Below are 13,394 nucleotides of genomic sequence, written 5' to 3'. Positions count from 1 at the left end.
AAATGCATCGACATAAATGGTGATTATGTATAAAAATAGCTAAATGTTCAAGCTGTAAACTGATGTAAACCATTGTAGAAATAAACAGGTCTATGTACTTATAAAGAAATAGGAGACCTTACTTTTGATGGTCCTGAGACATCCAGCCCTATCATTTCAAATGGTTTGCTCGCTTCTGGCAATCTTTGCCATAGAACTTTTCAGTGGCTATAATCAGCTCTTTGTCCAACAGTTATATAATTTTTTACGTAACCTTGCACATCACGTTTCCTAGTTTTCCTCCAATATATTTCAGCAGTTTTGCGCAAAAGCTATACTATTTTTATATGATCTTGCACATCACGTTTCCCAGTCTTCCTACAGTATATTCCAGCAACTCTCCTATCGATAGTTCTCGACCTCTACGAGCTCCTAACATGCTGTCATGAGCCTCTCTCAAAAATTCGTCCCTGAATGCTGCTGGAAGTGCCACACATGTTCCACACTTTCTCGATCTGCAGGGTAAGACATCGTGCCTCACGAACTGTGGCTGTATTTTTAATGCCTGGCATTCCTTGTCACTCTCTTGTGCTTCCTGCCATTCAGACAAACTTCTAGCTTTTGCTCGCGACACTGAAATGTTTCTGCTCAGTGTCTTCACATTTGTATGCTTCTTTTCTGATTTATAAACTCCTTCATAATGAAATTAAAATTGTTTGAGTGCTCATCTCATTAATCTACTAGAAGGATCCTTTAATCCTAATAATCATTTTAGCGATGTGTGGTTTTTCATTACATTGAATTTTTTGTCATACACATAACAGTGAAAGTATGTACTTCAATAAATCGCTGCTGGTATTTCCTTTTCTGTCTTAGAATAATTTCGTTTTGCCTTGCCCAATTGTCTAGACCCACAAGACACAGGATTTTCTTTACCATCTAAATTTTCACAAAAAATGCATCTCAGTGCACTAATACCAGTATCACAAGAAACGATGAATTCTTTTTCGAAATTATTAGTACTGGATCTGATGTCAGTATTTTTTCAACGTCTCAAATGCTGTTTGTCAATTTGCTGTCCTCTCGAATTTTACACCTTTTCACCAAAACTGGTTCAATGGCTCAGTAATTTTTCAAATTTTTGCTGAATATCCTATAATTATTTCATAGACCTAGGAATGACTAAAGTTGTTTGGTTGTTTACAGTGTTGTGAAGTCGTGGACTTCCGAAATTAATTGGGCACCAGTTTTCACACCTCTGCACTAATTACAGAGCAAAGACATTTGACTTTTGTTTGTGCAAAGGCATTTATTCGTGCTAAATGGCAGATTCGCTGTGTATAGTTAGCTAAATACTTATTCGAAACACTTGTTTAGTTCTTCCATATCTCTGAAAGAACAATAACTTCATCCAAGCAGGTTTCAATTAGTGAAATACACCTTTCAAAAGTCACTGAAATGTAGACAGTGTACTTTTCAGTCCAGATGGCTTTGTGCAATACTGGTAATGAGTCGATTGTGTCATGATGGCTCAAATGGCTCTAAGTACTATGGGACTTAACATCTGAGGTCATATGTCCCCTAGACTTAGAACTACTTAAACCTAAATAACCTAAGGACGTCACACACATCCATGCCTGCGGCAAGATTCGAATCTGCGACCGTAGCAGCAGCGTGGTTCCGGACTGAAGTGCCTAGAACCACTCGGCCACATGTCATGATGGCAATTTTCAGCTGCCTTCTGGAACTATTTCTAATAGATGATACCTGCTTATTAGATCTATAGTTGGAAAGTATCTGTGATGACTCAGATTTATCAGTATCTCGTTAATATATGGGATATGATATACATCAGTGAGGCTTTTGTGATTCAAGTACCTGTAATCGCAGCAGCACCTGATCTTTTTAGATCTTTTTGGTATCATCCGTTGATATCTTCGGGACAATGACGGTATTTGCCCTCGATGGATTATCAATATGTTCTATTATTCCTCCTGGTAGTTGCTAATCAATAAATTCTTCTGTCACTAGCTGTAGATGCTTGGGTACACAGTATGTCTTCCTGTTAGCTATTGGTATATGTTGTCGAATAACAAGCGAGGCTTGTAAAGGGCCATTTGTGTTAATCTAATCTAAAAGACGAAGTAAGAAAGCTTCCATCGCTCATTCGCCACTTCCCCGCAAAAAAAAAATTAAAAAAAAAATAAAAATAAAAATAAAAAATAAAAAAAATTGTTCAAATGGCTCTGAGCGCTATGGGACTTAACATCTGAGGTCATCAGTCCCCTAGACTTAGAACTACTTAAACCTAACTAACCTAAGGACATCACACACATCCATGCCCGAGGCAGGATTCGAACCTGCGACCGTAGCAGTCTCGCGGTTCCAGACTGAAGCGCCTAGAACCGCACAGCCACCGCGGCCGGCACTTCCCTGCAATTGACTCACTTTTCTTATGTAATGCAGATGCACTAACGGTTTGCCTGTGGGTCAGGTAGTGCGAGAACATCTAAACTAGTAATAACCAAGTCCTTAAGCAGATGACTTCGTTCATGCCAACAAGAACCATAAACTCCCTGTTTACATTATTCATGTGCGCCACACTTCTTGCACAAAACAATGCATTATTTATAACTCTGTGCTACTTTTAGTAGTTCTATCTCTCACTCCACTTCCTGTGGTATATCGGTATCTAGACGAATTAAAGCTTTGTCGTACCTGGTGATATGTTATCGTGGGAACCGATCTTTAGCGTACGTGTTCACAGGTCAGTTGCCAACAGCTTCAGGATTGGTGCAACTTGTGACATTGTCTTGCTCGCCGTTGTTGTTGCACGTGCAAACAAAGTTCAATTGTATACCGTGAAAGATCTACATTGGCATAATCTTTATGAAGAAAGTCTAGTCCGAGAATCTCAGAATAATCTTCACCAACATTTGGCAACATTTGCATGTATTCTCGAAAACTCTTAGCTCCAGTGCTTCAGTTGAGCAATGTTGTCCCTACTGACTTCATATCATTGTCACCTACTCCACGTAATCTGCATCATACAGACCTAAGTCTCTACATACCTAAAAGAGGTCGAGACTAAACACCTTCACGTGTGCACCTGTGTTTACAAAAATACTTACGTTCCTTGCTCTGTACTATGCCTCATATGCATGCCACTGCAAACCTATGTGTAGCATTTCGGCCTACTGTGAATGCCTTCGGGTGGGTGATGAATTCCCACTTGTGCTTAACGTACACTTTTTCTGATGGTGTTTAGCTTGTTTCTTATCCTGCATTGTTGCGTCTTACACCATACTCGACTGCACTCATAATAGTATGATTGGCAAGATTGCTTCTATGGATGCCTCTTGCGTCCACACCTATAGCACTTTACTTCAGAGAGGAAGACCTGAAGAGAATTACGCCCTTTTGTAGCAGTACCGATTTGTTCCAGCAGCGAGGCGATTCTAACAACTTCGGCCACGTCAGATGGCTTCTCCATTCTGACTCTCTGTGACATGTAGGCGGAAATTCTCCTTAAAAAAAAAAAAGAAACATCGAGAGCCCTATTTTCAACTTCACGTAAGAAAACTGCATCATCTCCTGCCCTTTGTGTCAGCTTGTAGGCTTGTGCATTAATCTTCTGGATAGTATCGATAAAAGATTCCACCGACTCGTTAGGCTTCTGCATTGAATTGCTCAGTTTCTTTCTAATAAATCTCTCCAGTTTTATTACTGGTAACAATGGAGCATCAGGCAGCCCCTAGGACGTAACTGTCTTGATAGTATCTCACATTAGGTATGTTTTATATTCGCCCACTAACCGCAAGTTAACCACAAACAAACATGTTTTATTCGTCCAACTGCACACTTTGGTGGCAGCTAAAACACCTCTAACAAACGCAGTTACAACCTCCATTGTTTTTCCGGAAAAATTTGTTATTAAATTTGTTGCTGACGTATCGTCAGGAGGGGGGAAGGTGCACATAACGTGATCTTAGCGTCTTACGACTGTAACTGCAACAGCTGTACCGCAGCTTATAAGGTTCGAACTCGCTAAAGCACGTTTTCATTTTCCTGTTCAAACGTTTTCGCTAGCTCTGTTTAAGTAGTGCCGGTTTCACCGATGTTGCATAGCACCTTTGCACCATTTTGCGGATTCTATTAACCGCCGTTACAAAAGAAAGATATGGGACAACTACACTTACATTACACAAAACAATACAATGAAATAATTCCAATGCCAGATCATAACCCAATCTTTCTACAAATGACACATATAGTTGATACTGACGTAGTACATGGTAACTCATGGCCTGATACATTACCAGATTTGGAGCTCACTGGCAATGAATACATTTCCACGATTTTTTTTTTCTAAACAATGACAATGCTGCAGGTTGCAACAGTCTAAAAATCGACACTCTGAGAGTGGAATTAACGTCCCTACGATTTTACATGATTACAAACAATAACACTTTCAGAAAGTTAAAAAAAAAATAACTTACCGCACTGAATTGCGTCAGGATGGAGGTCCAGACAGTAATGGCAATGATGTTGCAGACGAGGCTGTGATGTGGCGGCGGCAACCGACATAAATGCTTCTGATGCAGATATGTAGGGGCATGGGTTGAGACGACTACTATTGCTGGGATGACGGAGGGAGGAATGCGGTGGAGCCGGCCCATAGACGCCCTAGACGCTAATGGTATAACATTAGCGAAACAAGAATTTCTTATGTTAAAGTTTACAATCGGCTATTCTCTATGGAGGCTCCCAGGCCAGCATCAGTGCAGAACACGGCTTTGCTACGTGCTGTCTCACCAACCTTTGGAGGACGCTCCCCCTTCAGCGTCCTCTCACGTAAACATAGCGCCGGGAGCGCTGCAGGGGTCTCGCTGACGTCAGGAGTATCCAGTACAGCAGGCGCTGCTGTCCAGACAGCCACTGCGTATTGCGGGAGAAGTCCCGTAGGAGTAGAAATGGTATGCTCTGGTAATCTCTCAGCAGTATAGCCCATTCACCAAAGAAGGGTAGGGATGTCAGTGCCTGCTTGCAGGTACTAGCAGCGGTTAGCGCACCTTCCAATTACTGCAATAAGTGGACGGTGCACCAGTCACCATCAGTTCGGCTCAGCAAGTCAGAGGTAGAAGTCTCCAAGTCTTCTGGTCAGCGGTTGCGAGGTCGGCAGCTCACAGCGACCGAGGAAAGCAGACCAGACAGGAAGCAGTTTCAGAGGCGGAAGTCATCTTGGCGAACGCTAGCACCAGCAGCACCACACCATATGGTTCAGCCTTGTAGCTGGTGTACTGAAACGTAATTCAGAATGAGATTTTCACTCTGCAGCGGAGTCTGCGCTGATATGAAACTTCCTGGCAGATTAAAACTCTGTGCGGGACCGAGACTCGAACTTCGGACCTTTGCCTTTCGCGGGCAAGTGCTCTACCATCTGAGCTACCCAAGCACGAGTCACACCCCGTCCTCACAGCTTCACTTCCGCCAGTACCTCATCTCCTACCTTCCAAACTTTACAGAAGATCTCCTGCAAACCTTGCAGAACTAGCACTCCTGAAAGAAAGGATATTGCGGAGACATGGCTTAGCAAGAAACCACCATTTGAGATTTCAATATTGTCAAGTGGAAGCACATTACAGGGCAGGGTATAGGTCTGTTGTGTTTTCTGATGAAAGATGGTTCTGCCTCTTTGCCAGATATAACCCTATGTTGGTTAGGAGGAGGCAAGCTGAGGGCCTGCAACAAACCCGTCTGCGAGGTAGACACACTGGACCTACACCTCGAGTTATAGTGTGGGTTGCGATTTCTTATGATGGCAGAAGCACTCTCATGGTTGTCCCACGCACCATGACTGCAAATTTGTACGTCAATCTGATAATTCGACCTGTTGTGCTGCCATTATGAGCAGCATTCCAGGAGTTGTTTTCCAACTGAATAATACTCGTCCACATACCGCTGTTGTAACCCAACATGCTCTACAGAATGCCGACATGTTGGCTTGGCCTGCTCGACCGTCAGATCTGTTTCTAATCAAGCACATACGGGACATCATCGGACGACAACTCCAGCGCCATCCACTAACATCATTAAGCGTCCCTGTAGTGGCCGAGCAAGTGCCACATGCATGGAATCCATCTCATAAACTGATATCCGGCACCTGTATAACACAATGCGTGCACGATTGCATGCTTGCATTCAGCATTTTACCAGTTACACCGGTTGTTAATGTACCAGCATTTCATATTTGCAATGGCTTATCTGACACTTACATTAACCTGTGATCTTGAAATGTTAATCAGTTAAATATGCTACCTAGACAAACGTATTCCTAAACTTTCGTTACTCTATATTAATAATTTTTTTGTTTTCCATTTTTTCCGTCAGTAAACACTTCTGATGCGTAGACTCATGTCTGTGAATTGCATAAACCATATCCCGTAAGTGATCATATTTTACCTAGTTGTGTATCTTATTTCCTGAGGCGGACATTGGGAATCAGCGCACCATTCACAAAAACGAGCACAGAAACCCGTCTAAAAACCATACTCAAGCTGGGCATTGCACCGATCGTCAATCCACCGTGCAAATTCGGTCATCTTCGTGTCTTGCAAGCTAGGGTGCTGCGCATTGCGCTTTGCAAGAAGATGTCGTTAGAATTCCCTCACTTTGAATGGGCTATTCACACTGGCAATCACTTTCACATGTACACTTTGCTTGGCGGCTTTCCACTTGCTGTAACATTGATATTTTCGTTCAGACAAGAAAAGGAACTTCCAGGACTCTGTGGATATTATTTCGTTGCAATCATAATACAATACTGGCCATTAAAATTCCTACACCAAGAAGAAATGCAGATGATAAACGGGTATTCATTGGACAAACATATTATACTAGAACTGACATGTGATTACATTTTCAAGTAATTTGGGTGCATAGATCCTGAGAAATCAGTACCCAGAACTACCATCTCTGGCCGTAATAACGGCCTTGATACGCCTGGGCATTGAGTGAAACAGAGCTTGGATGGCGTGTATAGGTACAGCTGCCCATGCAGCTTCAACACGATACCACAGTTCATCAAGAGTAGTGTCTGGCGTTTTGTGACGAGCCAGTTGCTCGGCCATCATTGACCAGACGTTTTCAATTGGTGAGATACCTGGAGAATGTGCTGGATAGGGGAGCAGTCGAACATTTTGTATATCCAAAAAGGCCCGTACAGGACTTGAAACATGCGGTCGTGCATTATCCTGCTGAAATGTGAGATTCCGCAAGGATCGAATGAGACGTGTAACCAATGGCACACCATACCATCACGCCAGGCGATAGGCCAGTGTGGCGATGACGAATACACGCTTCCAATGTGCGTTCACCGCGATGTCGCCAAACACGGATGCGACGACCATGATGCTATAAACAGAACCTGGATTCATCCGAAAAAATGTTTTGCCATTCGTGCACCCAAGTTCGTCGTTGAGTACACCATCGCAGGCTCTCCTGTCTGTGATGCAGCGTCAGGGGTAACAGCAGCCATGGCCTCCATGCTGATACTCCATGCTGCTGCAAACGTCGTCGAACTGTTCGTGCAGATGGTTGTTGCCTTGCAAACGTCCCCATCTGTTGACTCAGGGATCGTGACGTGGCTGCACGATCCGTTACAGCCGTGCGGATAAAATGCCAGTCATCTCGACTGCTAGTGATACGAGGCCGTTGGGATCCAGCACGGCGTTCCGTATTACCGTCCTGAACCCACCGATTCAATATTCGCGACCAACGCGAGCAGCAATGTCGCGATACGATAAACCGCAATCGCGATAGGCTACAATCCGACCTTTATCAAAGTCGGAAACGTGATGGTACGCATTTATCCTCCTTACACGTGGCATCACAACAACGTATCACAGGCAACGCCGGTCAACTACTGTTTATGTATGAGAAAATTTCCTGATGTCAGTACGTTGTAGGTGTCGCCACCGGCGCCAACCTTGTGTGAATGCTCTGAAAAGCTACTCATTTGCATATCACAGCATCTTCTTCCTGTCGGTTAAATTTCGCGTCTGTTGCATTTTTAATGGCCAGTAGTGTAATTTACTGCTTGCTACAGTGTTCCACATTTAAAGAAATTAGATTCATAAGGACTATTTCTATCACGAATATTGTCCACCAATAATCATACTGTGGATCGTCTGACTGTACGGAGTGCTGTGCCTCTGGTTGCAGGCGGTCGGTACTCGGTGTTCGCCTCTGGAGAGCTGCACATCCGACACGTAACGCACGCGGACGGCGCGCTCGCCTACCGCTGCGAGGCCAGGCACAGGCTCACCGGGGAGACGCGGCTCAGCACCGTCTCCGGCAGGTGAGTATGTCGTCACTGGCCTAAAAAGAAGGTCACTCCTACTCCGACATAAGAGCAGTAATCGGACAACAGGCAGGGCTCTGACAGTAACGTCCCCTTGCAAAAGACGGATCAGTATCACCATGCACTCATTACATCAGGTAATGTGCAAGAGTTCTAATGCAATACAAGAAACTATAACACGGTCTACAGAGGGTGCTTATAAAGTTATAACATCGAAAAAATAATGTTACTTAATGAATCCTTTCTTTGTTTGCACTGCTCCACGGCACCTTAACTCGCCGCAAGAGGGGCCAAAAACAAATGGGCAAGCCCGTCTCCACTTCGTCAGCAGGCTGCTCTATTTTGGTTTGGTTCTTCTAGTGGCGCGCTATAGTCCCTATCAGTTAGAAAAGAGGCCCAGTTTTAAGTCGTTCTGCACGTCCCCCTCCATTAATCGCTGGCAGCCAATAAGATTCATTCTCTTCCCGCGCGGCAAGACGCGAGTTAGTGCCACATGACGAAAATGTCTTTCCTGCAGGCTGCACTGTAGCCAGACTTCATTACTATTCAGTTTTATGTAAATACCGACAGAATTACTCGTTCAACTGTCGATGTTATTTATTTTTATCAAGTGGTTTCCGGGTCGTGCCCACACAACCATCTCAACAGTGGAATGCCGTTTTATATGGTACGAACGCAGGGACAGCACAACACCCAGTCCACAGCAGAGAAATCTCCAGCCCAGCCAGGAATCAAGCCTGGGTCGCTTTAGTTAGCAATCCGCTACGCTAACCGAGCGGCTACCACCCCGTACTCGAAGTTATTTTCAAGTAGCTGTACAGCTATCAATACATATCTGTTAAAGTTTTACTGTGATTTCCAAATATGTATGACAAGGGTGACAAGAAACGTGAAGTACTTCACCAACAGGGGTGTGAGAATTTTTTACCGCATTTATAACTTTTTAAAACGATAATCTCAAAGTGGGACACCTATTGTTGACATTCTGAAGATACAAGAACAGACAGCATTTGGTGTCGGCAAGAGGAAGGTACAGCGAATTATAAACGAAGAGTCTGAGTGGTAGAAACACCAGGAAAAGTTGGTTTTGTGTCGCCTGAAAAGCGCCAAAGCAGAGAACCAATTTCAACTAAACTTGGTACACATATCACTTACACTCTGGAAAAAAAAGCGCTATGGTGGTAAGAATCACCTGCAACGAACTTTACACTTAATTTCAAACTTTTACGAAACTTTTACTCGCTGACGACCCAGACAAAATCTTGAAAGAAGAAAGGTTTATCGCTTGTTGCATTTTCGCTGTTCATACAGTAAAATTGCCGCATTGCGTCCTAATTTATTACTTCTTTCCTATTATTTGTATTCCCGACACATTTTGCAGACAGTATTACAGTATATCACTGAATGTACCTAGAAAATTATATCTCCTGAGATATGACGTGAAAAACTGTCGCATCATGCGTTAGGTTTAAATTTATTGCTGCTTCGCTACTAAATCTAATCGAAACGTTTTTCGCATACAGTATCAACTTTTTCCGTTGAATTATATCATTGTACGACAAGTAGTTCAGGAGATATGACATCATAAACATTTAACTGAGTGGAAACTATACTGCAGAATTCGGTGGAGATACAGGTGAAATATGTGTTCAAATACGTGTGACTCACATTTGATAAATGTGAAATATATGTGACACGTGCGTATGTGGACAACGCAGTGGCAAAAAAAAAGAAAAGTCCTCGTAAACCCTTGGATCGGTTTCAGCCGAACTTGGTATACGTATTACTTATTGTCTGGAAAGAAATACTGTGGGGATAAGAATCAGCAGCCTCCTATTGAGGTGTGGGTGATTACGTGGAGATAGAAGGGAAGAGGAAGAGAAGGACAAAGAGATAGCGGAGAGAGAAGGTGGACTAATACAAATGGAATAAATACAGACCACGGCAACGCCGGGTACTGAGATAGTTTACATAATAAAACACTCGTGATGTTCGTTTCCTGTTTATCCCTTTAATAAATTCTGGAGATTCCATGTGCACTCTTTATCAGCTGCTTTGTAGACAGGTGAGACATTGCTTTAAATTTCCCATGAATAGTGAATTAAAAATTATTTCTGAAGCGACTGCTTCACCCTGTTACATTAGATGACTACCAGGGCTACAACCATTGAGAACAATTTTTTCATAAACATTTTCTTGAAGCCACTTCTTAAAGTTTGTATTTTCGTTTGAAAATCCTAAACATAAATGACGCAAAATTCTAAAATATTGCATCCACTAACCTATAAAATATGCTTCGAACTTCTACTATGTAAGCCAGTAAGCCTATCAATATTCTGGTGCGCTGCTAAGAGTTATTATGTGCAGTTCATAAAAGGACGCTGTGGCAGGCTTAGAACCCTATGAACGTAAATTTCCAAACACAACAGCGGCTTTCAGGTCTGTCAGTCGCAGAATACGGTACGTGTAAAAAAAAAAATACACTAAAGCAAATATGCCACGCCGGCCGAAGTGGCCGTGCGGTTAAAGGCGCTGCAGTCTGGAACCGCAAGACTGCTACGGTCGCAGGTTCGAATCCTGCCTCGGGCATGGATGTTTGTGATGTCCTTAGGTTAGTTAGGTTAGTTAGGTTTAACTAGTTCTAAGTTCTAGGGGACTAATAACCTCAGAAGTTGAGTTCCATAGTGCTCAGAGCCATTTGAACCATTTGAACCAAATATGCCACGATTCGCGCTGGGCTGGCGAGAGCTTATCTGACCTAGAGTTCGCTGCCTAACAAATACTTCAGTCTTACCTTACGAGCACGATGTCACGAATATTCAAAACTACGCAATAAAAAAAACAGATAAACATTTAATTTCCTGTTTCGCGCAGTGAGAGAGGATGATTTCAGTTCGGTAAATGGCAAGCACGTAGGTATGAATTCACAGCTATCTTTTTTGTGAGTTACTGACGCCTCCCACATAATAGCTAGTTGTCACGAATATGACCCTGAGAACACGCAAAAAACGGAACTAAACTCAGCTAAAAACAGATCGCACACATTTCATATCGGTGCCAAATATCACAGCTGGTGAGGCCGCGCAAGGTAGCGCTGCTACATTCCACGGTCCTCGCAATCTTCTTTACACCGTTTTCATACACATCCGTCTTGCGTCTTTAAATTTGATGCAAAATTTCGCTTACAAAATGTATAAGAGATCACATTTGTTGTCTAAATTCAAGGCTACAAAAGAAAGAGGAGTTCCTCTGGCAACCACCTTCAGTCTTACATTGAGGCCATATTGCAAGCAACGAAGTATTCTCGAATTTCACACACGAAAATACTCAGAATAATAAACCGTTTTGTTTTGCGTTTGTGAACTTAATCAGCGTACAGTAGTTGCAAATGTAATATAAACAAGCCAGTGTTTGAAGTTAAATGCATTCTAATCTTATTGGACGACTAATGTACACTCTCAAACATGGCAAATTTGATGAATTAATATTGTTACTGTTGGCCTGTTTCTTATATTTTAATCTGGACATAAGGAATCGGACTTCGTTGTACTGTATATTGTCAGGGATGTACATCGTAAATAGCTACATAAAAGGGATATATGTATGATTTCGAAAAGAAATGAACCTTAAAACTACGTATTATTTTCAAGGTTGAATGCAACAATAAACACGGAAGTCGTATTTGACTAAATTCGCACAATTATTTATTAAATTAAGACACAAGAGCATACCTATATTAACTACCGTCTGCCTTCTAGCAAGTCCAAGCAAGACAAGCCTAAGTGCAAAATTTATAGATGATAATACTTCAGTTTGTCAGCTAAAGGCGCAAGAAAGAAGATGTAAGCAACGATATTAAAGTTCCCGCACTCGACTCTCGGGAATTAGCAGAGTTATAAATTCTTATGGTGCAAAATAAACCTAAACTAAAACTAAACTCCGTCCGAACAGGCCTTGGAAGGTCGAACGGTACTGACGGACCTCCGTGTCATCCTCAGCCCACAGGCGTCTCTGGAGGCGGATATGGAGGGGTTTGTGGTCAACAAATCGCTCTCCAAGCCGTAATTGAACAAAATACTATAGAATATTTTCGGGATACTACACGCCGACCGAGACATCTGCAAACAGAGATTAACCACTCACCATTATTTGACTAGTAGCAGGTAGTAATTCGTGATACAAACCAGGTTTTTCACCGTGTAACTCTCATGTAGGCAAATTTGTACATACAAATTTCACGGCACTTAAAATTTTATTCACACCGTTTTCATTCACATCTCTCTTGGCAAATTTATGTATGTGAACATACCATGTACGGCAGCGAAAAAAACTTGTTCTGTGAGTGACGTATTTTCCAAAATTAAGGCAAAATCAAATGTGACTAAAAAGTCACGTTTACTGTCGATTACAGCTTCACATGGTATGTCACATGAAAAGTAACTTCTCTCCTTTATTTTTCCCTTGACGTTAGTCTTTTGGCTGGTTTGATGTGGCGAGCCACGAATTCCTCTCTTACGCCAACCTCTTCAACTCCCACTTTCTCCCTAAGCCTTCAGTTATTTTTTGGATGTATCCCAATCTGTGTGCCCATTTCTAGTTTTTGCCTTCTACAGCTCCATCTGGTAGGTTTACCATGGTAGTTACTCCCTGATGTCTTAACACGCCCTGTGATCCTGTCCCCTCTGCATATCGGCGTTTTCCGTATTTTCTTTCTTCTCCGATTCTGCGGAGAACCTCTTCGTCCTTTATCTTCTCCGTCCACTTAATTTTCAACATCCTTCTATAACACCTTATCTCATGCGCCTCGAATCTCTTCATTTCCCGTTTTTCCATTGTGCAGCTACCACACAATGCTGTCAGATTCCTTCTCACCCCTCCCCCCCCTCTCCCTACCGCAGTGTAACACGACCTTATCGAAAAAACTTCCAGTGCTGAACGGGGAGGGTTTGAGAGCTTCGATGACGTCGGGAGCTGTGACGGCGGTGACGTAAATACCGGTATGATCATCCGATCATTCGGGCCGGACAGGCCTCCACACCGGAAACAGAAATTT

The 13,394-nt window shown here is 42.8% G+C and overlaps 1 protein-coding gene across 1 annotated transcript in view; it reads left to right on the top strand.

Annotated features, from left to right (window-relative positions):
* The window catches only part of LOC124775448 (Down syndrome cell adhesion molecule-like protein Dscam2), a 186,703-nt gene that overhangs the window by 134,091 nt on the left and 39,218 nt on the right, over positions 1-13,394 (top strand). The window contains exon 4 of the mRNA XM_047250281.1: positions 8,203-8,338. Coding sequence (XP_047106237.1) covers positions 8,203-8,338 — 136 coding nt within the window. The remainder of the gene's footprint in view (positions 1-8,202; positions 8,339-13,394) is intronic.

This window comes from Schistocerca piceifrons, chromosome 2 (assembly GCF_021461385.2).
Source record: "Schistocerca piceifrons isolate TAMUIC-IGC-003096 chromosome 2, iqSchPice1.1, whole genome shotgun sequence".
NCBI classification, from domain to species: Eukaryota; Metazoa; Arthropoda; class Insecta; order Orthoptera; family Acrididae; genus Schistocerca; species Schistocerca piceifrons.
The sequence above is the reverse complement of the archived record's forward strand: the minus strand, read 5'-3'. Positions and strand labels throughout refer to the sequence as shown.